Here is a 27,561-nt window from a genome sequence, read left to right on the forward strand (position 1 = left end):
GCCAAAGAAACATATACTTTTGAATAACAAAAGGGAAAACAACATAAAAAAATCAACATACTTTTAAATTTTCTCGTAAGAGTCCCTTAACTCAAGTTTCGCATGTTAAAATCCCTGTACTTGTTACTTTTAAACAAAATTGTGAAATTTTCAGAAAAATGAAATCTGAAACCGTGCTTGCATCTCGCTTTCATTTTCTGATAAGGAAAGTTCTCACAAAAGAACATGGAGAGGATGGATATTAATTTTTTGAGAAGATTAAACACCTATTATATACCATATCAAACAAATTGGCAAAACATCCTCAAAGTAAACGAAGGAGGGAAAAAGAATAACAACTCGAATTAGGCATCGGCATCGCAATTTGATGAATCAAGTTGAGGATTAATGTAATTGCAAATTTTCTTCCAAATTATTTAAACATGTACTTTCGATTTGGTCAATCAAATTCAGGTTAATATCACAAATTGAATTTTCTTTTACTTTAGTTTGATTTCCATCTATATTTCTCCATGGGTTTCAATGTCTTTCAGTAATGTTATTCTTTCATGTTAAATGGCTCTCCTTTCACTACATAACATCTCTAGGTAATTTCAAAGGAAAAGGTACGTTAATTTCTCATACTACATTACATGCTTCAAATTAGTTGTCGAAGTTCTTTTTAACGAGATTAGGGATTTTTTATGCTTCTGCAATTAGTTAGGGATGCAAGTTAAGCTTATTCGGATGTTTAAGATGATAATGAATTTATTCAGGTGCATGGTGTTTGAAAAAATGCTGCACAGAACTTTGAACTTACAACCTTATTGTTATTTATTTGTCATTGACCAAGTATAAAAGTTTTTGCCAAATTGCAAAAAGAATGCAATGTGTATGTACAGCCATATATACAACATAATTTTCTTTGCTTATAATACCACATATATCATCATCATCATCGTACTCAGTATATCCCACCAATAGCAATGCTATGGTAGGGTCTGAAGAGGGTAAGATGTAGACAGCCTTACCTCTATCCCATAGGGATACAACATATATAATACCACATATATATGTTTGTATATTCCTTAGTGTTCCTTTACAACAAGATACAAATAGACAACAAACCTTAAGGCCCATTAGGCTAATCAATGGGCCAAGTTGAAGTATACAATATTATTATACATTATTACTATGCAGATTCTCTAGTAGAACTTACAGTGGAATTTATTAATATAAACATACATACTGCACACAACCTGTTTCAAGACTTGACGGCTTCAAGAATTCTCTATCTTGCATTTGGACCGTTCACCGCTTCCACATTAAAGGATACATGTCCACTTTGATCATTTGGTCTATCGTTACCCGCTTTCTCTGCTTGCAAACAGTTCTTGAGCTCTGCTGCCACATTGTTCATGGTGGGCCTTTCGATGGAAGTGTGGGAAACACAAGCAATGGCCAATTCTACTACCTTCCAGGCTGAATTGGTGTTAAACTTCCCCTCTAACCTAGGGTCAATTAGGTAATTAATGTTTCCTCGTGCGACCATTGACTTAACCTGGTCAATCAAGTGTGTGTTCTCAGATGTTGCTCGTCGGCCCGTGATGAACTCCAAGAGTACTACTCCAAAGCTATACACGTCACTTTTCTCACTCAACCAGTTAGTTATGTAATACCTGCAAGACAACTAGCAGTTTAGATTTGGGTAAATTGAACGTTGAAGAAACAGTTTGTTAAAGGTTACAGCAGCATATGACTTGTTCAAATGGACAGCTAGCAATTCATTATTTTTTTAAGTTCTCAACCATTGTCATTTGTTATAATGATATAGGTTGCTAAAATAAATTCCATGTTAGTGTTGGGAATTACTGAACCGGTTTCGGTGAGTCGGGCCAAACCGGGAGTTCGAGTCGTAATCAAACTCGTTCTAATATTAAGGAATAAATAAACATGTTGGTTTATCTATTTAAGTATATTAGATAAAGATAGTTTGTGTTTGAGTTTGAGTAGAATAGGAGTCATCTAGTTCTTATAAATACTCTCTTCTGCACTAAGTTTTTTAATGTAGATTTTCTTATTAATAATATTACAAGTTGGCATACGTTCTGTGTTTTCTGCTGTGTTTCTGATTACCGATTCACCACTTGAATTGGTATCAGAGCTTAGTTATGATCAAGACCTGCTGCTGTGGAGATTCAACAGAGGAGACGTCCGGAGTTGGGTTAAGAGGATAGCTGCAGTGTGACTAGGGTTTATAGTCACGTTCTGTATTCAGAGCCATCAACACCAAAGTCTTTTAATCAGAAGTACAGTCGAACAAGAAGAAGGTCAGACATGGTTCAATCGAGTTCTAGTTCGACATCGGGAGCGACTAAGGACGGTGGGACGCCTGCCCTTCATTGCCCGATGTTAAACTCGATTAATTACACCGTGTGGGCTATGAAGATGAGGGCGATTTTTAATGTACATGGGTTTGGGATGCAATTGATCCTGGATCGCAAGATGCCAAACAGAATAGTTTGGCTGTTGCTCTCCTATTTCAAGCTATTCCCGAAGATCAGGTTATGCAAGTCGGGAACATGGCTACCGCCAAGGAGATGTGGGCGGCACTTAAAACTCGTCACATGGGTGCTGATTGAGTAAGAGAGGCTAGGTTACAAACCCTAACTCAAGAACTTGACAACATGAGAATGAAAGAGATAGAAACTATTGACGAATATTCCAACAGGTTGTCCGGTGTAGCTTCAAGATCTACATCACTTGGTGAGGTTGTGGATGAGACGAAGCTCATCAAGAAGTTTCATACTAGCCTTCCCCGAAGGTATATTCACATTGTTGCTTCAATTGAACAAACAATTAATTTGAAGGAAGTTGGGTATGAAGATGTGGTCGGTCGATTGAAGGCTTACGAGGAATGAATCGGTAACGAAGAACTACATGCGGACGGGAGGCTAATGTGGCAGGTCCGACTCGTATAATAACCGAAAAGGCGATAATGTTCGGGGTCGAGGACGAGGTAGTTATGGGAATCGGGGTCGAGGACGTGGTAGGTCGGGTAGTCAAGATCGAGAGCGGGTTAATAACGAGGCTGGTTCAAGCTTAGGAACAGCCAAGCCTAAGAAAGATCGGTCCAAGGTGCAATGTTACAGATGCGACCAGCTCGGACACTTCGCGTCAGCGTGTCCAGACCGAAAACCACTAAAACAACAGGAGGCGAACGTAGCTGAAACCGAAAGCCGACGGGGTCGTTTATATGCATGAAACAGTACACTTGAACGAGGAGCGTTTAAGGCCGGATTGATATGAAAACGACACCAAGATGGAAGAGGTTTGGAATTTAGATAATGGGGCTAGTAATCATATGATGGGAAATCGTGGGTTTTTCTCGGAGTTGAACAAACGGATAACCGGTAAAGTTAGGTTTGGTGACGGGTCGTGCGTTGAGATTAAGGGGAAAGGGTCGATACTTTTCCAAGAAAAATCAGGTGAACAAAGGTTAATGATTGAAATATATTACATACCGGAACTGAAAAGTAATATAATCAGTCTTGGACAAGCAACCGAGTCTGGGTGCGATGTTCAGATGAAGAATGAGTTCCTAACGATGCACGACACCGAAGATCGGTTATTGATGAAAGTAGCAAGAACGAGTAACCGACTTTACAAGATAAAGTTGAAAGTTGGAAGCCCGGTTTGCTTAATGACGGTGATTGAGAAAGACACGTGGAGGTGGCATGCACGTCTCGGTCATATCAGTTTTAACAAACTAAATTCCATGGTGAAAAAGCAGATGGTATACGGGTTGCCAAATACCCAACATGGAGAAAACTTATGTAAGTCATGTTTGGAGGGAAAGCAAACGAGAAAAGCATTCCAGAACGCTACCTCGTATCGAGCTACTCGGGTCCTAGAACTAATACATAGTGATTTATGCGGACCGATAACATCGACAACACTCGAAGGTAACAAATTTATTTTTGTTTAATTAATGATTTTTCACGGTATATGTGGATAATCTTGTTGAAGGAAAAGAGTGATGCTTTCGACAAGTTCAAGAAGTTTAAGGTGCTTGTCGAAAAAGAAACCGAGAAGACGATCAAAACACTCTGAACCGATAGGGGAGGAGAATTCACTTCACACGAGTTTCAAGGTTTTTGTGAAGATAATGGGGTCATTCGACATCTCACCGCGCCATATACGCCTCAACAGAATGGCGTGGTAGACCGTCGAAATCGGACTCTTATGGAGATGACTAGGAGCATAATGAAAGCATTACAGGTTCCTAATTATTTGTGGGAAGAAGCTGCCCGTCACGCAACATACCTTATAAACCGAGTACCAACCCAAGCTTTATTCAATCAAACGTCGTATGAGAAGTTAAACGGAACAAAACCGAGTGTGAAGCATATAAATGTATTTGGGTGTATGGCATACGCTAAAGTTGAAGCTAAGCATTTAAAGAAGTTAGACGATCGCTCAATATCACTAGTTCATCTCGGAACCGAACTGGGCTCAAAGGCGTATCGTTTGTACAACCCGAGAACTAGAAAAATTCATATCAGTCGGGACGTGGTTTTTAACGAAGGAGCCGGATGGAACTGGAATGAACCGGTTGAAAGAAACGAGAGTGAACCGGGTATGTTCACGTATATGTGGGGAAATTTGGTGCATTCTGGACTTGGATTGATAAATCCTACTAGGAATGAGCCTAGTATTGACAGCAGCCTGTCAGGTTCATCGAGGGGCTCAGAATCTGTTGAGAATGGCAGTGCAAGTCAGACAGTAAATTATGATTTGAGCCCGCAAAGTGCAGCAACAGAAACAGCCCACTTTGGGCAGCCCACAGTCCAAACTAAACTGAGCAGTCAACTAGGCAGTCAACGGACCTAGTAACAGCCTCAAATCAGGTCTAAGCTCAAACCGAAATTCGCAGATCTGAGCGAGTTCATATTTTACCTCGAAAACTAGATGATTATGTTTTGCACGTTGATCTCGACTATGATGAACTTTGGCTTACGACCGATGAGGAGCCAAATTGTTATGACGAAGCGAGAAAGAAGAGCGAGTGGATGAAGGCTATGCGAGCTGAAATTGACTCCATCATGAAGAACGAAACTTGGAGGCTTGTTGAGCCACCAAATGGTGTTAAAGTTATAGGGGTAAAATGGGTATTCAAGGTTAAAAGAAATTCAGATGGTACAATTGTTGGACTCGGTATGCCCAAGACACATATTTTTATTGATGTGGCTAGTACGTCATGATCCAAGTCGGGTTATACCCAATAACAAGCTAGACAAACACCAATAATATTTGTTTATATATGATATGATCATAACAAATGCATATTAACACTTGAGTTATTTGGAAAGGGTTTCCAAATAAAATGTACTTGTGAAATAAATCATATGGGTGATTTATACTTTGAGATAAAGTATGTTACCTACAATATGTTATTGTTGTGTATGACACAATATAAGTGTGTATAACACAAAGCATTGTGTATGACACAATGCAAGGTACATATAAATATAGAAAGTGTTATATAATGAAAATAAGAAAGGAAAGAGGGTGGGCCGCCCCTCCCTCTCTCTCCCTTTGCTTATTTTATTATTATTTTTCTCCTTAGTGGAGACATGCAATGCTTCCTATTGGCTCCTTGGGTGGTGCTATTTGAAAGATTTTATAATCTTTCTTTCTTTGTTTTTCTACTCATAAACAACACAACAAAAACACAAGTAACAAAAGCTAGAGAGGAAAAATCCTCTCAACTCTTCTTTCTCTCTTGGTGATTTCGGCCAAAGGAAGGAGCAAGAAGGAAGTGCTTTCAAGTGTAAAATCCTAGCTTAATCAAGGTGTATTGTCAGAGGCTTGGGGTATGCAAGCTTGAGGACCTTCCCTTTGAAGTTTTTGCCTTCCATCCATCTTCTCCTTCACTCGGATTTGATTTTCTTGAAAGGTAGCTTTAACATGCATGTACTTTTAGTGACATGCATGCGTTTGATAGTATGTATTTCGTATTTGGATCTGGGCTTGGGTTTTGCATGTGTAAAATCGGTTTTATACATATATAATTAACAAGATTTAAAACTTATTTCCGCTGCGTTTTTGGTAAAATAGGGATTTTATCACTTTGATAATCTTGTTAAAACCCAACAATGGCATTAAGAGCCGCTTATACGGATGCATGCTTCATTAGACCCAAAAATTTTCGGGTTTTATGGTGGGGTTTTTCCATATGGCCGAAAATTTTGGGGGTTTTAGTTACCCCATTGTTTTTCAAGGTTATACGTTACATGCATGTGGTAATCTTGAAAAACTAAGTCATTTGGATGATTATTTGTGTTGTTTGGACAAAACCCGAAACTTTCGGTTTTGTCAAGTTTGGGCCGAAAGTTTTAGGGAAAGGGGAACCAATTTTGGGTCATTGTGTTATTGCATATTTGGATATGTAATAGATGTTCATAACCTAGCCATGGCCTTGTGTTTGGTTGAATGTTTGTGTTGTGTTATTTATTCATTCGATATGGTTGTAATATTATTTGGGTTTGTAATCTATTTATTCTTTCAATTGGCTTGTAATAATAAGTAGATTAGGAGCATTTCTTTTACTAGAAAAATGTATTAGGATATATTTTGTAAAAGAAGATGCAAGGAAGGAAGCCCAAATAAAATGGATGGAGACCACAACACGGGGGTGAACACTTGGAGCATAAGGATGCGGGATCAAGTGGGAGTTCACCGACACAAGCTCGTGTCCTTTTGAGTCCATAAGGAGAGACTTTTGACACACTTGTCTTCGGTCAACAAGTGTGGTCAACATTAGGAGGCTATGGTTATGAACTTGTGGTTGTGTATATTTTATGCTTGCATGGTTGATTTACTTTTGTTTGTGTTATTGCAATGTGGTTTGCTAAACAACTTAAAATCAACAACTAGCATAAAATTGGTTCCTTAGAAATCGTTAGGTAATAAAAATGGGTTTTATTAAAGGCTAATGATTTCATAATAAAATGAGTTTTATTAATAGGAACTTTGAAAATGGGTTTTTCAAATGAGTACCATACATTTGAATGCATGCAAATGAAAGGTACATAAAAAGTTTTCCAATCTAGAATTTAGAAAACTAAAATCCCTTTTATAAAATAAGTTGAACACCATCCTTTTATATGATACTCGAATAACTTGGGAACTCGGTGTGGGATAAAGGTCACCTAACCGCATTAGAGGAAACTTGTGAGTTAAGGTGGGTTTGCCATATTTGTGGGATAAAGGTCACCTAACCACTTGTATGTGTAAACTCACACGTGTGTGTAAGTAGGACGACTTAAATTGGAAACCATGTGAATAGGGTCACCGAAGCATGGTGTACAATGGTGTTGATGGGATTAAACATGCCAACTAAGCATGAGATGCTTAACCGATCCCATAAAACTAGAAGTTGCAAAGGGTTGCAATCGTCAAACGTTGACTACCTTGTTAATTTAAATAGTAGGATAAAGGTCACCTAACTACTATTTGAATGTAACGTTGGGTTCTAGCTTTTAATCATTAATTGCCTTGGAGACATAAAAGGGTATTAACGATTAAAATAATTGATATCGAAAATACTAAAATTGAGCTTTGTTATATTTGTAGATAGCCGCAATCAACAATCCACCTAACGTTATTATTCCACCCGTCAATAACCTATCACTAAGATCTATTCTCGACAAGGATCGTCTTAACTATACAAACTTTATGGATTGGTATCGAAACTTGAGAATCGTTCTCAAGCAAGAAAAGAAATACTACGTATTAGAGGATCCTATTCCCGATAAACCTAGCATTGACGATGCCGAAGACCATAACAATTGGGTTAAGCACAATGAGGATTCGGTGCAACTTTCTTGCCTCATGTTGGGAACTATGATTCCCGAGATTCAAAAGGACTTTGAACTTCATAGGGCGTACGACATGATCACCCAACTTAAGAAAATGTTCCTTACACAAGCCAGGCTGGAACGCTTCGAAACGGTTCGAGCGCTTCATGCATGTCGTATGGAGGAAACCCAATCGGTCTTATCTTATGTACTTAAGATGAAAAGCCACATTGATCGTCTCGAGCGCCTTAATTGTCGCGTCTCAAAAGAGTTAGCCACAGATTTGATCCTGAATGGCTTAACTAAAAGGTTTGAGACATTTTTTATGAATTATAACATGAATGGATGGGACAAGAGCATTGGTGAGCTTCATGCAATGCTTAAAACAGCCGAGACGGGAATGGGTAAAAAGGTTTTGCCCATTCTCACGATCAATGAGGGAGACAATAAGAAAAGGCATCACCCGGAACCTAAGGCAAAGGTTGCCAAAGGTAAGGGACAAGTCAAGGACAAGTTCAAGGGAAAGGCTAAAGTGGAACCACCCAAACCAAAGAAGCTAAAGGTTAGCTCGGAGGATCCGTGCTTTGGATGTGGGGAGATTGGGCATTGGATGAGGAATTGTCCAACCCGTCTCAAAGAGTTGAAAGCTAAGAGGGATGCGGGGCAAACCTCGGGTACAACTTTCATGATTCATATTGATCTTAATCTTATTTCCTCTAACACATGGGTATTGGATACCGGATGTGGAACTCATATTTGCAATTCATTGCAGGGATTCAAGGGAAATAAAGGATTCAATTTGTTATTGTTGTGTATGACACAATATAAGTGTGTATAACACAAAGCATTGTGTATGACATAATGCAAGGTACATATAAATATAGAAAGTGTTATATAATGAAAATCAGAAAGGAAAGAGGGTGCCCCCCCTCTCTCTCCCTTTGCTTATTTTATTATTATCTTTCTCCTTAGTGGAGACATGCAATGCTTCCTATTAGCTCCTTAGGTGGTGCCATTTGAAAGATTTTATTATCTTTCTTTCTTTGTTTTTCTTCTCATAAACAACAGAACAAAAACACAAGTAACAAAATCCTCTCAACTCTTCTTTCTCTCTTGGTGATTTCGGCCAAAGGAAGGAGCAATAAGGAAGTGCTTTCAAGTGTAAAATCCTAGCTTAATCAAGGTGTATTGTTGGAGGCTTGGGGTATGCAAGCTTGAGGACCTTCCCTTTGAAGTTCTTGCCTTCCATCCATCCTCTCCTTCACCCAGATTTGATTCTTTTGAAAGGTAGCTTTAACATGCATGTACTTTTAGTGACATGCATGTGTTTGATAGTATGTATTTCGTATTTAGATCCGGGCTTGGGTTTTGCATGTGTAAAATCGGTTTTATACATATATAATTAACAAGATTTAAAACTTATTTCCGCTGCGTTTTTGGTAAAATAGGGATTTTATCACTTTGATAATCTTGTTAAAACCCAACAACAATAAATAAGCACAAGGTCCGTTTGGTGGCGAAAGGTTATGTTCAGCAGCACGGGATTGATTTCGATGAGGTATTTGCACCCGTAGCTCGTATCGAGACCATGCGCTTATTGATTGCTTTATTGGCTGCCAACGAATGGGAAATTCACCATCTAGATGTGAAAACCGCGTTTTTACACGGTGAGTTAAAAAAAGACATGTACGTGTCTCAACCAGAAGGCCTTGAAAAACGGGGCGAGGAATACAAGGTCTATAAGTTGTTTAAAGCCTTGTACGGGTTGAGACTAGCACCGAGAGCTTGGAATACCAAGTTGGATCAGATATTGAAGGATATGAAGTTCGTTCGGAGCTCAAAAGAACAATCAACAATCGGTGTACCGCAAGACAGGTGGAAAACATTTACTAATCATTGCTGTTTATGTTGATGATTTATTTGTTACAGGCACGAGCTTCAGCATTATTAACAAGTTCAAGAAAGGAATGGCATCTAAGTTCGAGATGTCAGACCTCGGAAAATTAACATATTACCTCGGAATCGAGATTTCACAAGAGCAAGGTGGAGATAAAATTAAGCAGGAGGCTTATGCGAGGAAAATTTTGGCTCAAACCGGGATGGAACCGAGTAACTTGACTCTCGTTCCTATGGAGTTCGGGTTGCAGTTTTTGAAAGCTGAAGATGAAGCCGAGATCGACCCAACCGAATACCGAAAAGTTGTCAGCTACCTCAGGTATTTACTTCACACCCGACCCGATCTCGCATACTCAGTCGGGGTGGTAAGTCGGTACATGCGAAGTCCACGAGAGCCTCACGGGTCAGCTATAAAACAGATTTTGAGGTATGTAAAAGGAATTGTTGGGTTCGGGATTAATTATGAACGAGGAGGAGCGAAGAGGTTTGTTGGCTTTTGTGAAAGTAGTCATAATATTAACCTGGATGACGGTCGAAGCACGTCGGGTTATATATTTTATTTTGGAAATAAGCCGGTTTCATGGTGTTCGCAGAAGCAAGGAACAGTGGCCCTCTCATCTTGTGAGGCCGAGTATATGGCTGCTACAAAAGTAGCATGTCAGGCGGTATGGTTTCGCGAGTTACTAAGTGAGTTGTTGGGTGAACCGCCTCAATGAGTAAATCTTTACATTGACAATACCTCGGCTATTGCACTCGTCAAGAATCCCGTGTTCCACAAAAGAACTAAGCATATAAAGTCTTGTTATCATTTTATTCGAGAATGTTATGAAGCTGAAGAAGTAGATGTTGTTCACGTCAGCGGAAGCGAGCAACGAGCTGATATACTAACGAAAGCGCTAGCAAAGATCAAGTTCAAGGAAATGAGAGATTTACTTGGAATTGAAGAACTCCTGAATACGGTTCAGAATTCAGGGGTGAATGTTGGGAATTACCGAGTCGGTTTCGGTGAGTCCCGACAAACCGGGAGTTCAAGTCGTAATCAAACTCGTTCTAATATTAAGGAATAAATAAACATGTTGGTATATCTATTTAAGTATATTAGATAAAGATAGTTTGTGTTTGAGTTTGAGTAGAATTGGAAGTCATCTGGTTCTTATAAATACTCTCCTCTGTAATCAATTTTTTGGTGTAGATTTTCTGATTAATAATATTGCAAGTTGGTATACGTTCTGTGTTTTGTGTTTTCTGATGTGTTTCTGATTACCGATTCACCACTTGAGTTAGTCTGTATATCGCAAATCATTCAAAGTTGGTTGCTAAATTTAGAAAAAAAGCGTGTAGTTCTATTATGTGCATCTTTCAAATTGAAAAACTTTGAAGAGAAAAACTTACTCAGGGTCGAGGTATCCACGAGTGCCGACAACTACTGTTGATTCATGGGTGGCATCTTCAGTTTTGAAAGCCCTCGACATCCCAAAATCTGCTAGTTTTGCTTGGAAAACGTCATTCAACAATATGTTTGAAGGCTTCACATCTCTATGAACTATTGGTGGCCTGCAACCATGATGCAGGTACACGAGCCCTATGACATCAAGCCGTGCATGCAAAAATTGTTAAAGTTGTGCTTTCAAAGCCTAAAAGAAACAGCCTGCATTAAGCAATCTAATAACTAACCTTCTGCTGCATCACATGCAATTTGTAACCTTGTTTCCCAGCTCAAGACACGTGGATTTCCATCTGATCAAGTAAAAGAAAATGCAAGGATATTATTACTAACGAGTTTTAGAAGAGCATGAATCACATAGCCACACAGGACATTTGAATATTAACAAGGGGGAGGGTGTTGTTTTCAAATGGATAAGCATTTACACCTACCACAGAAAAATGCGGGTAGGTCCGATAAATGAAACCTTGTAGTGACTAGCTAGACAAAAAGGTAAGGTGATAGATTTTCACCTTTTTTTGACATAATTAATTTTTATCAAAAGTGTGAATAAATCTTTTGAAGAAGTCACTAACTATGAGATATAGTGGTACTTAAATTAAGGACGATACTTCAATTACATTGAATTACCAAATAGATGCTTTTCTAAGTTCCCATTAGCCATGTACTCATAGATAATCCCCTTGTGGGTGTTGTCATTGCAGTATCCAACAAGTGAGGTTATGTTTTTATGACGGACATCCATTAAAAGCTTGACCTGCAGACAAAAATTTCTTTTATGGTTTATTTTCTTGCTATGACCAACTCTTTTTGTTACAAAAGATCGAGTTTGCTTCAACAGTCATTTACCAAGCTATTGTTTAAGCACCCTCACTTATTTAGCCAAGTGCAATCGTAATAAGTAATATATACCAGTAACATAACTAGTACATGAAGAGCTAATGGTACTTTTAAGTACAAATAGAATGCCATGGCAAAATTAACATAAATTACCTCTGCCTGAAATTCCTTATACCCTTGAACTGATGATTCGGTAAGCATCTTCACAGCAACCTGGTCCTTACCATTATATCCATGGTACACTGTTCCAAACCCTCCTTTCCCAATAACTGTTTTGAAGTTGTTAGTGATACTCTGGACCTCAGAATATGTGAACTGCTTTCTAGGTGTAAACAGCTCATCTTTTAGGTTCAAATCTACATTCATTGATTTAAACATCAATAGATTGAAAATTACTTCTCCATGTCCTAAGACTTCCTGTCAAACTAGAATTATATTTGTTCATACTATATATATATATAGTATATATATAGGGATAGGATAATATAAAAACTCACTCTACTTAAAAAAACTCTATCATGACCTTTGATATTGAAAGTGTACTATGATCCAATGGTTTAAATTAAACTAACATACTTTTTCACTTTATTAATATTTAAGTATCATGAAAGGGTATAATAGGAAGTATGGCAATTCCTCAGAGTCCATCTGACACAAATACATTCATTCTCTTATTATTTGCCTTATTCTTTTTTGTTTAAAATCATAATTTAAAATTTTACTTTCATAAAAAGGTGGTAGCCTTATTTGTGTGGATAAGGTTTAACTTTTAATTTGTTCTTTCTTTTATATTTTGCTTCTTATACTCAATGCATATATTAGAACGGCAAAGACGTAAGTGTATCTCATATGGATTTTATTTCACATTTTCATTTTAAAACCAAATTGATTTGGTAAAAATTGAATTTTTTTCACTCAAAGCATTTACATAAAAAGTAACAATATTAATAAAAAAAAGTAATATAAAAAAACTAAGATGTACTTAGTGACATAAAAATGTAACAACAAATTTACATATTTTAATAAAATTTTCATATTTTTAAGTTTAAAATCTAAAATAACTTACATATTTTAATAAGATTCACATAAAAAGTGACAAATAATAAAGAAGTAACATGATAAACTAAGATGTATTTAGTGACATAAAAGAGTAACAATAATACAAAAATAACATAAAAATTAAGATATATTTAGTGACATAAAAAAAGTAGCATAAAAAGTAAAAGCTAAGATGTGTTTTGTGACGTAACAAAAAAACAAGAATATAATAAAAAAAAGTTACATAAAAAAATTAAATTAAGATGTATTTAATTACATATAAAAGTAACAATATAATTATAAGAAAGTAATAATAATACAAAAAAGTAACAAAAAATTGAAAATATTAAAAAAAGTAACAATAATGAAAAAAAACTAAAAAATTAAACATATTAAAAAAAGTAACATAAAAACTAAAAAGAAAATTAAAGAACATCGCATATGAGAAGACATGATCTACCAAATATTAAATAACTTTTGATAATAAAACAAATAAAAAAGTGATCTAAATAAAAATCAGAAACCCAAAAAAAAAATTAAATACAAAGTCTCACACACACAGTGATATGAACTCAAGTTCAAACACCATAAATAAACAAAGAATACGAAAAAAGATATATATAAAAAGAAAATGAATTAGACAATAAAGAATATGCTGACAAATACAATTGTATGAGAGAGAAAAAAGAATTAAAATGACACAAATGCCCTTAAGGTAAAATCTAACATATTTGAGAAATTAAAGATGTGACAAATTATAGACCAAGTATGGGGTTTTTAAAGTTTTTATAACTCAAAGGAGTTTTCAAATTATACATTTCCTATATATATATATATATATATATATTGAAAGTATAAAATGAAAAACCTATTTGAGTTGTGAAAACCTATGAAAACCCTATGTAGCATATTTTTTTACATATGTAATATATGTTGCTACATTTAGTACAAAACATTGAAAAATTAAAAAAAAAATTTGTTTTGCTATTTTTTTACAATTTTTTACTAATTTATACATATGTTCTCAGGAGAGATAAAAAGTTATATTTACATTTATATTTTTTATTAACTTTAATTTTGAACCACAATATTCAAATGTTATTTAAAAACATGTGGTTTAGAATGAGTTTTTAAAGTTTTTACAACTCAAGTGGTTTTTATTTTAACCTAACCCATATATATATATATGTCTGTGTGTGCGCGCGTGCGCGCGTATAATATGTTGCGTGTGTGTATACTATGTTGCTAGACATCTACCACCGTCTAAGTTGAGATATGCTGAATCTTGTTTTAAGAGTGAAATGTTTGGATCTACATGCAAAAACATACCATGACAGTGTTGACATTGACATGTGATTATAAAGGGTCACACATTAAACAATTTAAATTGATTCAGCGTATCAAGATAATGAGTATTGTTTAGTAAAACAACTAATATAATTTATTGAAACATAATTAAGTGTGTGTATATAAACATACTTATATATATATATACTATATATATCAATCAATTATGATGCATGATTGTTCGTAAAATTCTTAACTTCAATCGTTGTAAATCCTGACCCGTTAACTATTTATTTAAATCATTTTAACCAAATGGGTCAAGTTCACATTTCTTTCAACTTTGGGGAGACTAGTCTCAATAAACGTCCATATCCTCCCAATTTTGTGATGTTCCTTGACATAATTAAGATGCTTAACTTAAACAAATAACACATCACAAAACGCTCATTAATTTTAATTATATACGTCTCAACAAGTCAAATGAGAACATGGCGATCGCATTATAGCATATAATCTAACTATGCCAAACTTTTCAACATACAGTATTCTTAAAACATATATAAACCTTAAATCATGAAGTATGAACTCACCGTCATTAGAATCTCCTACTTGTTGATCGTTGTTCACTCTATGTTGACCTCCTACAAGTCAATTTGATCATATATATATACATATATATATATAGGTGGGTTCTAGTGAAAACTCCTTTTAAATAGAAAACTTAAAAACTCCTAAAAACTTCTAAAAAACTATTTTTAACTTAAAAAAAAATTTTCTTTTTGAAGTTTCTTTTTTTTCCATTATTCTTATATGTTGTTATTGGTTCAAAAAAAAAAAAAAAAAAAACCTTGTCGGTATAGTGCGCTTGTGTAATAGTGTGCATTATATATATGTAAAAGTGTTTGTATTGCATAGAATACAACACTATTGCACATATTTGATACACACCATTGTATATATGCAATATAAGACTAATACACACATTGAATACATATTAGTACGTATGTGTAATACAACATTAACGCACATGTGCAATACATCGACTTTTATTTTATTATTTTTTTTCATATAATACAACACTACTACACATATACAATACACAAATATTGAATATATGCAATAAAACACTATTAAACTCAAAATACATAGTAATACACATGTGTAATTCAACGGTATCACACAGTAATACGTATATGCATTACAGCGGTTTTTTTTGTTTTTTTTATATTTTTCGAGTGAAATATAAGAAAATAAAAAAAAATGGCTAAAACAGAATTTTGAAAATATTTTTTTTATTTTTAATTAAAAATAATTCTTTAGGAGTTTTTAAATTTTCTCTCTAAATGTGAGTTTTCTCCTGATCCTCTCCCTATATATATATATATATATAGGATTAGGATAATGTCATAACGTTCAAAATACCAATGTTATGTACCTTTTGTTTTCCGTTGTTTAATTGTCCATATGATGGCTAATGCAATTAATAGCATGATGACACCACCAATTGTTGTTGTCACTGGAATAACAACGTTAGTACCCTTACTTTTTCGGCATGAACCCTCAAGACATGAGCTTTTATCTTCCTCACTGATTGATTCAATGCTGATATTGCAATTAATGTTAGAACAAAGGATACAATTATCTGTTTGATTTTTCTTATGGTTCAGTTTCAAAGTGAGGAGCAAACCTTAGAAACAATGATCCTTTATTTGACTTTGCTAGAAGTTCTGCTGGAAGTGGTCTTGTGAAATTGTTTCCTTTTAAGTTGCTACAAGGGAAACCATGTAAGATCATTACGCATTGTGTGAAAGCTTCTGATATTGTTAGATGTATAGCATCTAGAGTTTATGGTTTCTTCATGTATGAGGGTTCCTTTTATCTACTATTATTATTTAACATATATTCTATGTAAAATGACGTGTGAAACTCATTTTGTACATATGTTGGCCGACTAATAGTGAAGAAAAAGAAACATAGAACCGTGTTGACTAGATTATGATCTTTAACAATTGATCGAATAAGAACACAGATGAACATAACTGAAAACAATATGAACTTTATTGATAATATAATGATACAACTTTAAAATTCTCAATGATTTGACTCTTCACCATCAACCCTATTTGAACACCACCAACAGACAACCTAATTTGACATTTGTCATGGAAGTTATATACTTTCCATATTGACACTTCTATACGATAAACTTACATAGACATTCTAAATACATACTAAACATATTTTGACACAATTACACTACGTATAGAGGTTATTATGTCAGCAATAGTATCACTAACCATGATTAATTAAAATGATCGGAGTCTCCAAATTTGGATATAATCAACATGCTTTTTTTTACGTATTCTTTTAGGAATTATTAATATTCATTTTGAAATATACGTAAGACAAAATCCAATGAATCTTAATCTATTTATTTCAAATACCCTACTATAACCTATAACCATATCGTGGTCTTTCGTTTTATAATACCTCGGGAGCTAATGAAACTAGTTAGTAAAATTGAACTGTCTCATTTCTCGGGCAATTGCAAAAAAACTCGAGTTCCTTTTGGATTTCCTTCTTGATCAATCACAACTGCAGCATTGTCATCATATCGTATTATCATACCATTGTCATGTTTAAGTTCTTTACAAGTACGTACACATAGGACCTCCGTCCCCGAAGCGAAGAAAGAGGAGCAGGAACAAGAGGTTGTCCTCTCCCGCCCAGTAGTTTCGCGACTACTACCATGGTTGTTGCCAATGGAGATCCCCCATTCTGAAAGGTTATTGGGCAGGCCGTTAGGTCCAAGGTTGTATGCCATAACTATGGTCCGATAGATTCACTACTTCAGCGCCATTATCGAAAATTTCAGGCTGAGCATCTCTTTCTCATATATCGCTCCACACCAAGAAGATAGATGCATACCTGTAGCAACAACAAGATGGTACCATAGGCTTCTTTGCTGGGAGCATTTTGGGGTATGGGTCTAACCATCTCAACTCCTCGTTTCTGGCATGCTATAGTTATTTAAGTCTCTCGACGGTGGGAATGGGAGATTACCGGTAAGCCAGATGCTTCGCGAACTATATTCTTAAGGCATTTCATTACACTTAAATCCCCTCATGAAAGGCGCACTCGATACCATTGATGTCCAATAGCTTTGATAGTAATTACTGGATTTACTACTACTTCGTCCATTGAGTATAAAAGAGAAAATGATGGTATAGTAATGAACATCAGCATGATACTAGGAAATATGGCCCGAAGAATCTCGATAGTAGTTCCATGAACAATCCTTTGCGGGATTGGATTTTTTTCTCTTTGGAAATGCCATAAAGCGCGAACCAAGATTCGTGAGACGAAAACCAAAATAAGAATGAGGAAGAAAAAGATATCGTGATGTAAGTCTATTATTCCTTGCATCATAGGCGTTGCCGCGCCTTGAGATCCTAATTGTCATGGTTCCGTTGCATCACAAGGAGCAATTGTGAGAAATAGTCATTCTAGAACAATCATTTGATATGTTTCATTCTTTAACTGATTTGCTCCAAAAAAATGGAGAGAGCTGTTCTTGCTCTTCCAATTCAGGAAGACTTATTTCGTAAGTTGGTCCAACCAAGAAAGACATGGGAATTTTGGGCGTCAGGTTCTTCTTCTTCTCTTACTTACAATATTTCAAGTTCGATGAACAGATCGCTCCTAAAATCAGTCATGTGATCTTATATACGATACCCACCAAACGTGCCCCAGCTATGAAGAAGGACATCGATGCCTAGGCCGAGGCTAGTCCTAATTCTATGCTTGAAACCTAAGATAGAGCTAGAGCTTAAGCCTAATTATAAGTTTCATCTAAAGTTGAAGGCCCTCCCTTGCTCATGAAAGGGCTCTGCTGCAATGGATGGCAGAGGGTCCGCAGTACACGAAGCACTAGAGTGATCCAGTAGCCGGGAAGGGGCGTAGAAGTTCCCACTGCTACACCACACTACACTTAGCTTTACACATTTACAGAGCTAACCCCTGTCCAGTTCCTATTAGAGCTAAGGGGGCTTTAATCCTTATTCTTTATCCTCATCTTCGCCCAGGCTAACGGAGCCTTACTTATTCAGGGAGGAGAGTGAAGCCTTGAGAAATCCAATTTGAGCATCGCGTTGCTTACTTTCTCCCCCATAATTTATTAATCCATGCCGTTAACATCTTCATGCTTTATCTTCATTCTCCAAGTGAATGAGGTCTTCATCTTCTTCTTGATCTTCATTACTTGCTGTTTGATCTTTCTCCATGTATTGATCACCATCATGTGCTTCCCCATCTTTAGAACAAATGTGTTATAGCAGATTCTTCTATTGAAACTTCAGTTTCTGTCTTTCTGGTAAATGACATCTTCTTTGATCCTAACTTGAATAGATTTTTCCTTGTTTTTAAATTTGTCTTGATTATCTTTATCCTGAACTTGTTCAGCGTACTCTTCAACTTGTGTCGTTCCATCTTGTAGAGTCAGATATGGTTATGTTTGGCCACGCTAAACACGGTTCAAGCCAATTGGAACGAGATGCCTCAAGCATTCACCATCAAAGGTCAAGACTACAAGTTGCAAGGACCGCCACTGAATCTTAAAATATCTACCACTTTCCACCATCTCACGCTAACCGTTTTGGAAACACTCACAGAAGCAGCCAAGGTGATTCCATCTTTTCAACTTGAGGACAAGTTGTTTCTCCGGGCGAGAAGTATTGACACAACTCCACCTTATCAGTTGGTCGACCAATTTGGGTTCAAAAGGTCTCGGGTCATTTATCTTGACCAAGTCAATTAGGAGCAAAGGTTTAGTATTGAACTAGTGATGGGTTGACTATTGACTTCAAAGGCTGAATATTAGAAGGCATTAACTACCAAAATTATGTTTAAACATTCTATATCTTTTTCTAGTTTAATTTGTCTTGTTTATATTTATTATCAAGTTTATCCTATAGCTAGAGACTTACCATCTCAATTTGGTTAAATCAGAGATTAGCGCCTCTCAAATCGGGCCAACTATCTTATAATTTCGATAAGATAAATCCTTTGTTTTCTGGGTTCTATCAAAATTTCATTTAGCCTAGTAAATTTCAATTATCCAAATAGTTTGATGGCTACCAAATACACAAACATTTTAAGTATAGTGTTTGTTCACATATTAGGGTCACTTTACTTAATTTACTGTGTTAGTTAGCTTATCTTTCTACATTAAACGAGGCCTGAACCTCACAAACAATAGATAGAAATTATATCTCGAATGTGTTGCCCGGATATGATCTTTAACAATTGGTCGATTAAGAACAAAGATGAAACAAAATTGAAATCAACAATAACTTTATTATATTCTGATGATACAATCTTTACAACATTTCTAATTGATTTTGACTCATCACTATCAACCCTATTTATACATAATGAACATGCATGTTCGTTAAAAGTCGTGACCCTTCAAATCTAACCCTAAGCTGACATCTGTCATGGAAGTTATAAACTTTCAATATTGCACTTCTATACCTTATACTTTCATAGACTTTCTAAATACATTGGGATTACTCCATAGGATAGTAACCAAGTTTCAGATTTTTTCCAATCAGATCATTGATGTAAAGTTTTGTTCTATTTAGGTCACTTAATCTTTATTTAGTGTTTCAATCCTAGATATTTGACCTATATAGCAGGTTATCTAGTTTTTTTTTTTCTATTTTCAAATATTTGACATTGCATACTAAACACCTGTTAACTTAAGAGGAGTGCATACTAAGCACTTGTTAATATAAGAGGAGTGCAATGTAAACACCTCTTAACTTAAGAGGAATGCAAAGTAAACACCTTTTAACTTAAGAGGAGTGTAAAGTAACAACTGTTAACTTAAGAGAAATGCATACTAAACACTTCTTAACTTAAGAGGAGTGCATAATAAACACCTGTTAACTTAAGAGAAGTGCAAAGTAAACACCTCTTAACTTAAGAGGAGTGCATAGTAAAGACCTCTTAACTTAATAGGAGTGTATAATAAACACTTGTTAACTTAAGAGGATTGTAAAGTAAACACCTGGTAACTTATGAGGAGTGCACGTGTTTACCTCTTAAGAGGAGTGCATAATAAACCTAGATAACCCGTTATCCAGGTCAAATATTTAGGATTGAAATACTAAATAAAGGTTAAGTGGCCTAAATAGATCAAAACTTTACAATGGTGATCTGATTGGAACAAAACTAAAACTTGATTACTATATATGGAGTAATCCCAAATACATACTAAGCATAGTTTGACATAATTACAATATGAGCCCTAAGCTTTGACTCGCATGGATTAATCAAATTATAGGCCAACATCTCCCCCCCCCCCCCCCAATTTATTAATCCATGCCTTCAACATCTTCATAGTTTATCTTCAATCTCCATGTGAATAAGGTCTTCCTTCTTCTTGATCTTCATTGCTTGTGTTTTGATCTGTCTCCATGTCTTGATTATCTTCATCTTGAATTTATTCACCGTTCTCTTCTTGATCCTATTTATCTCTCATAATTTCCATTAAGAGTGTCGTTCCTCGTCTTCTTGCACCAAATTAGATTATTCTTGTGCTGGTTTTTTCTTGGACAATCTCTTGCATAGTGTCCTAATTCATGACAATTGTAACATTCTACTTCTCTCAAATCTCTTCCAAATATGCTTTAGTCTCTAGGGTGCTTGACTCTTCCATCATAGTCACCATAATTGTTTCTGAACTTTCTACGTGACATATCTCCTTTTATTCCCTTTCGTGGACGATTTTCTTCGACTTCATCTTCGTCATCTTCTTCTCTAGGCGTTTCCTTATGACAATTTCCTCGTGACGGATTAAACCTTACTCTCACACGATTTCCAAATCTTCTTTCACATCCTAAGTTGTTGTCATGATGTGAATACAACAACCTATCTTGACTACCTCCAAGGCTTACCTTCATGAGCCTTATCCTTTCCTCATAGGTCTTCAACTTCCCAATAATCTCATCTATCAAGACTTCATCTAAGTTGGTACCTTGTTCTATCGATGCAACAATCTGAATAACCTGATCTGGCATGGATTTTATGAGTTTCCGTACAAGCATTGTTTCATCCAAAATTTTTCCCAATTCACTAGCCTTAGTGACAAAGGTATTAATCTTTTCCATGAAGGTATCTATCGTGTCCTCTTCCTTCATTTTCATCTTTTGAAATTCAATCATCGATGATTGTAACGAGCCTTTTGCACTCGTTCAATGCAGATATGCCTTTTCCTCAACACTTTCCTCACATCCTTAGTCGTTTTGCAATTTGCCACTTGCAAAATAACACACTCTGGTATCGCTTGATATAGGTACGTAATCGTTGCCTTCTCCTTTCGAAAATTCGGTTGGGAATCACCAGTAGGTTCAATCAATTCCTATAAACCATTCGCCTCAAGTATAATTTTGATTTGAATCGCCCAAAAAGTGTAGTTTGTTAACTTTATAATAGGACATTAATAATGGGTTAGCGATCCTACTTATTTGTGAATAACCATTGCGTTGTTATTACTTGTCCTCCCGAATCTGACATACTTTCTATGCGTATAACTTTAATGGCTAGGGTTTCCAAACTATCCGTATAGGAAAACCTAATGGTTGCATATACTAAAATACAAAAATTCATAATAAGATTTTGCCAACTGATGGTTGGGTAAAAGTTAGTTATTATTATATATTAATTAGTTAATTTTAGTTAAATAAATGAACGAACATTGGTACTTCAAGCATTGTTATGTGTTTTCAGGAACTTCGATGCTATGGAGCTTATTGATAATATTTACGGGCTTGGAATGAAGGTTTAGAAATGAAAGATGGAAGTGCACACATCACGAAGCATTAAAGGGAATAAAAGAATTTTTATGCTGAAAAATTTATCTTCGCGATACGCAAAGATGCAGGAGGGGCAACTTCGCGATACGCGAAGTTGCAGGAATCAGACGCGACTATTTTGTCCTTCGCGATACGCGAAGAAGCAAGCCAGAACATCTTCGCGATACGCGAAGATGCTTAAAGTTGGCAAAAATTAGGGTTTGCCTTATATAAACGATTTTTCGACCCCATTCGGCATATATCGACTTCCAGAGGCAGAATAGGTGTTCTAGGGCTACTTTCATCCATCCCGAAGCTTCCGGTTCCATCATTGATCATATGTTCATCAAGATAAGTGCTTTAACGATTATGTCGATGTCCGGCTAGTCGTGTGTGTTCGTTCTAGGCTAAGGTTTTGTGTGAAATACTGTTATGATCAGATTCTTATGCTTAATAATTATAGCTTGATTGATTTTATATGAATTTGTCTTGCTTAATTAGTTATTTGGTTGATTAAAGTTTGTGTTTGCGATTATTGATTTGTTTAACGTTTGTTTGGATGTTCATCAACATTTAGGGTTTAAGCTCTTGTGTCATTGAACTAAAATCATCAAACCTTATCATTGAGTTAGTTGTCCTAGACATAGAACTGGCAACTGTGCTGTCCGGGTTCATTTGTGTCAACAATTCGGTTAGGGTATCGTTTGTCATCATAAATCAAACCATAGGACTAGCAATTATTATAAATCCAGAGACTAGAAAATCTGTGATTAATGTATGGAACACATAACCCGAACCTAGAATGAATACTTTTAATTAATATTGTTTACAAATCTTTTTAAGTAATAATTAGTTTTAATTAAATCTTTTTCAAAAAATCGGTTGACATCGTCTGTCCGCTTAAATTAAATAAATTAGTTATAAGTTAATAAACTTGCACTTTCCTTGAGTCCATGTGGAGACGACCTTACTTACCCGTACTAGTTATAGGTTTTTAAGTCTTTAATTAAATTGTTTTTTAGTAGACCGCGACAGCCTACGTCACCAACCTGAATTTTTCTATATTAACCGAAACCTGCAATAATTCCTTTTGTCAACCTTGATTATTCCTAAATTGATACTTGTTTCCTCTTGAAACGTGTTATACGGAATCACCGTCGATTATCTCTCAATCGATACTTGTTTCCTTTTGAAACGTGTTATACAAACTGATCAAATCGAAACAACCCTTGTTTATCTTCTTATTGGTTTAACAAACTCAAACAGACTTTCCTACTTTTGTGGATCTGATCACAAAACATGCGATCCCTTGTTCTTTCTCTTTGGTTACCCGGAACCACAAAGCACCGCGTTGTCTTATGCCAGAAAAATACCACAGCCGCAAACCACCATCGTCCCTTATCGCTGAACACCACCACATTGCCGGGATCCCCCGTCACCGCTGCCTGGCCTACACCGCCCGAAATACCACCGCTGATGCCTTCTTTTATTTCCCAGAAATCACAACCGGCCACCACCAAAAATCACAACCCTCTTTTGTTGATATTAAAACCGGAATCACCACTAATTTTGAATTGATTGCCGGAATCCACCGCCAATCACCACCGCTTGTCTGATTTTCGATTAACAGATCAAAGAGCCTGATACTGATACGATACCGATTTTTGCCCAAATATGATCTTTATGAATTGATCGATTAAGAACAAAGATGAAACAGAATTAAAATCAACAATTACTTTATTATAATATGATGGTATAATCTTCACAACAATTCTGAATGATTTTGACTCCTCACCATCAACCCTATTTATACACACAACTAAACAGGTACATTCGTTAAAATTCATGACCCTTCAAATCTAGCTCTAATCTGAAATCTGTCATGGAAGTTACAAACTTTCCATATTAACACTTCTATACCCTATACTTACACAGACTTTCTAAATACATACTAAATATAGTTTGACACAATTACAATATGACTCCTAAACTTTGACTCGCATGGATTAATCAAATTATAGGCCAACAGAATATGTGATTATAGATCCTATATAGCAGTGGACTTACAGAATCCTCAAGTGGTCTTGTCGAGCGAGAAACTCTGGCACATCACCTGTCAAGTTATTGTAGGACAAGTCTCTAGAAAAGAAACAAAGGGAAACAAGCACTTTGAGAAACAACTTAATTTGTTAAATAAGACTAGAATTAAAAGAGAGAAACTTACAGTGATTCTATCATAGTGAGATTCGCCAATGCAGTAGCTATCTGTCCACTTAATCGGCTAGAAGAGAGATTCCTGCATTAAATTTGCTTGAGTATTATTGATCGTGATTGCAATATTGAACTGTTACAAAGTGACGCTCGTGAAATGGAACACATACAGGGAAATGATTTTAGCTGCCCGTAGGTCACCATAGTTACAGCCAAGACCATCCCAAAGAGATTCACTTGGGATGCATGGATCGCCTTGCCAGTTTCTCTTTAATCCATATGTTGACTTGATATTCCAGATTGCAGCAGCTAGTTTAACAAAAAGACAAAGGGGTAAGACATGTTTAAATGCAAATTAACGAATGCTACTGGTAACATAGATCTTATTTTAATAAATATCTTGTGTTCCCATATATGTACATCCAGTGAATAAGTTTTGTTTTACGGTCTCTCTCCTATTAAATGATGATCTTAAACAATTAAATATTTCAAATGTACCATTAAAATAATACAATTTTTATAAGTTTTTATTTTTACAATTTTCCATTTATGAATGATAAAATAAAAAATATGTTGTTGTTAGAAATCAAACTCACTACCTTATTTTTAAAATGTGTGTAGCTTACCAACTCAACTAAGATGAATTGATATTAGTCTACTCTTTTTCTTAACTAGTATAGATTCACAACCTTCCATTTTGATTTCTTTTAAAATACAAAAACAAATTATTCATACTAATTTATGTGTTTTTGAAAATTATGTATATCTTATGATTCCATAAAATATGTTACTATGTAAATTATTAAATTTAACTTTTTTTTTTAATTTTTTAACCACCCGTACATCACACGGGCTCTATCTTAGTTTATTCTAATTTTTTTGCTGAACTTACTAAATCATAAAAAATTCCAATTATATCTTATGTTAAAATACATTTATAATTCTTAAATCTTTATTATTTGTTATTTGCAGTTCTTGGGGATTATTTTTTTATTTCAGCAAAGTCTAATGACGTCCAACACTAGGGCTGTCACTTTTACCGAAACCCGAAACCCAACCCGAAAAAACCCGTACCTCAACCCGAACTAAACCGACCCAAAGAAATCGAACCTGAGAAAAGATTAACCCGAACCTGTATCAAAGTAATTTGGCTTGGATCTCCGGTTTGATTTATATGTTTCGGGTCAACCCGAAAAACCCAAATAAACTTTTAGATTTGAAATTAAATATTTTTTTAGGTATAATAAGTTAAGTATTAGCCACTAAAGTTATCAGAATTTGGCTCTAATCGACTGTTGTCATTCTAACTATTATGGATCGATTGTTTATTATTAATTTATGTTTTCTGTTTATTACTAACAACAACCTAAATCGAATAACCAAATCAACTCCCGATTGAATATTATTAAGGCTCGAGTTAGTTTTACTCTTCTTTTGAATTGTTTGATCAAGTTATGTTGGTTTGTTATTTGATTATTTGTGTTATAAGCAAAGAAGAATGTGTTGTTTTAATTAATTTAGCATTGTAGTTTTTAAAAGTTTTTTGTTTTTGTGTTTTTTCTTTTGTTTGTTTGTTTTCTAGGATACTCGAAACCCGATTAACCCAACCCGAATTCCCCAAACCCGAAAAACCCGTGAAAGATTTGGGTTGGGTTTTGGGTCAAGATTTAAAACTCTGAAACCCGAAGAACCCAACCCGAAACCCGAGAAACGAACCCGAAGAACACCCCTATCCAACTCCAACATACAAATCTTTATCAAAATTGTTGGTTTATAACATGTTGGATTAATTTAACCCATGTAATAGACGCATTTCTAACCTAGTATATAATATATACATACCGTCCTGGTCATCTGTTTGCTGTCGTTGGAACTGCTTTACACGGTAGATCTCCATCGCATTGACGAGAGGGGGGAGGGTTGAACTAAGTGTTTTATTTATTTTAAATGTATAGCTCGAGGAACCAGTACGAGGAAGTTTACTTTCAATGGAGATTGTGTTAGTTGATGGAGAAAGTGGTCCATACCAGAATTCCTCATCCAGATAAATATTGAATTCTCTGGTCTCGTTGCTTTTAAGTATTTCAACTTCAGCAAAGTGAAGATAGAAGAAATACTTTTCGTTGATAGTAGCATCAAACGTCAAGTATATATCATTTGTGGAGATAGTAGGTGTAATGGCAGTGCTCATGACTTTCGATGGCACTTTAAAATACCTTGGAGATATTGTATCAAAAGTCTTTGCAACTCTAGTGCCACGCACAGTCCACCGATACCAAGTTCGGTCATACTTATCATCTACGTACCTTTGTCAGCAAAAAAATGAACATAACATAATTACAAAGTTAGTCGCTTGACACGAAAAATTCATATAATAAGAATTCACTAATCTTGATGTATAATCACACAGCTTGAGCATTTTAAGAAATTTAAAATTCTGACCTGACTCGTTCAGTTGAACCAAAATCAGCGCGGTTATAAGACAGTTGAAGTGATGCCGATGGAGGCTCATCCATGCTGATATCCATAAACCTCAGTTCTATTGCTGAAATGAAAGGATTTGATTCACCTGTCTTTACAAGGCAAATGTGTATGTAATCTGATGAGGCCAGGTGTATTATCTCACGGTAAAGTTCATCAGATGGATCTGTACTATAAACTTGTCCCCAAAAATCAGCTCCAAGATAGAGATCAAAATCTTGGGTTTGATTTTTAGAGTCGTAGTTCCCATACATGAACCACACCCTTATCAAATACCTATTATTCTTCCCTTGCTTGGGTTTGAGAATGTAGCAGCTTCGTTTGTTTTGAGGAAAACTCCTAAGAGTTTTGAGAGGGAAATCAAGGTTACTATAGACATATTCAGGCAATATTTCTGCAGTTACTCCACCTTCTATGAAATCTGCATCTGAAACGTAGGTTATGCCTGTTTTTGCATCGGTGTATTTTGAGCCTTCAGCTATTCCGCAATTGATGCTGATGAAACCTGCAAATAAAGTTATAAATGTTAAGTGCATTTGATATACATATTTCTTTAAAGAAAACATTCGTAGGTACCCGATTGATCATCCTGAGCATGAACCATAGCCAACAAGGTGAGAGCCACATGAAGAATCCAAACACTATAGAAACTTCTCAACATTTTCAT

General features: G+C 35.6%; 1 protein-coding gene across 1 annotated transcript; it reads right to left on the reverse strand.

The window, feature by feature from the left end:
• Positions 1–1,235: 1,235 nt before the first annotated feature.
• LOC143623103 (putative LRR receptor-like serine/threonine-protein kinase At1g05700) lies at positions 1,236–27,561 on the reverse strand. The gene is made up of 13 exons (XM_077094084.1): positions 27,471–27,561; positions 26,856–27,399; positions 26,256–26,719; positions 24,584–24,722; positions 24,427–24,498; positions 24,270–24,341; positions 16,034–16,114; positions 15,782–15,948; positions 12,175–12,377; positions 11,812–11,938; positions 11,412–11,474; positions 11,130–11,319; positions 1,236–1,658 (listed from the first exon to the last, which is right to left on the reverse strand). Exons 1-13 carry the CDS (start codon positions 27,559–27,561, stop codon positions 1,271–1,273), a joined length of 2,601 nt encoding a protein of 866 aa, XP_076950199.1. The 3' UTR covers positions 1,236–1,270.

Source organism: Bidens hawaiensis, unplaced genomic scaffold (assembly GCF_021521415.1).
Source record: "Bidens hawaiensis isolate Kalapana, Puna unplaced genomic scaffold, B.hawaiensis_p1.1 tig00003290_1, whole genome shotgun sequence".
NCBI lineage: Eukaryota > Viridiplantae > Streptophyta > Magnoliopsida > Asterales > Asteraceae > Bidens > Bidens hawaiensis.

What these genes read in the sequence shown, in the direction of transcription:
- LOC143623103 (XM_077094084.1), bottom strand. Translation starts at nt 27,561, where the DNA reads ATGAAAATGTTGAGAAGTTTCTATAGTGTTTGGATTCTTCATGTGGCT. An exon ending in CAAGACCACTTGAGGATTCT is followed by an intron (nt 16,115 to 24,269) that starts GTAAGTCCACTG and finishes TTTCCCTTGTAG; the next exon opens with CAACTTAAAAGGAAACAATT. An exon ending in AAAGGATCATTGTTTCTAAG is followed by an intron (nt 15,949 to 16,033) that starts GTTTGCTCCTCA and finishes TTGCAATATCAG; the next exon opens with CATTGAATCAATCAGTGAGG.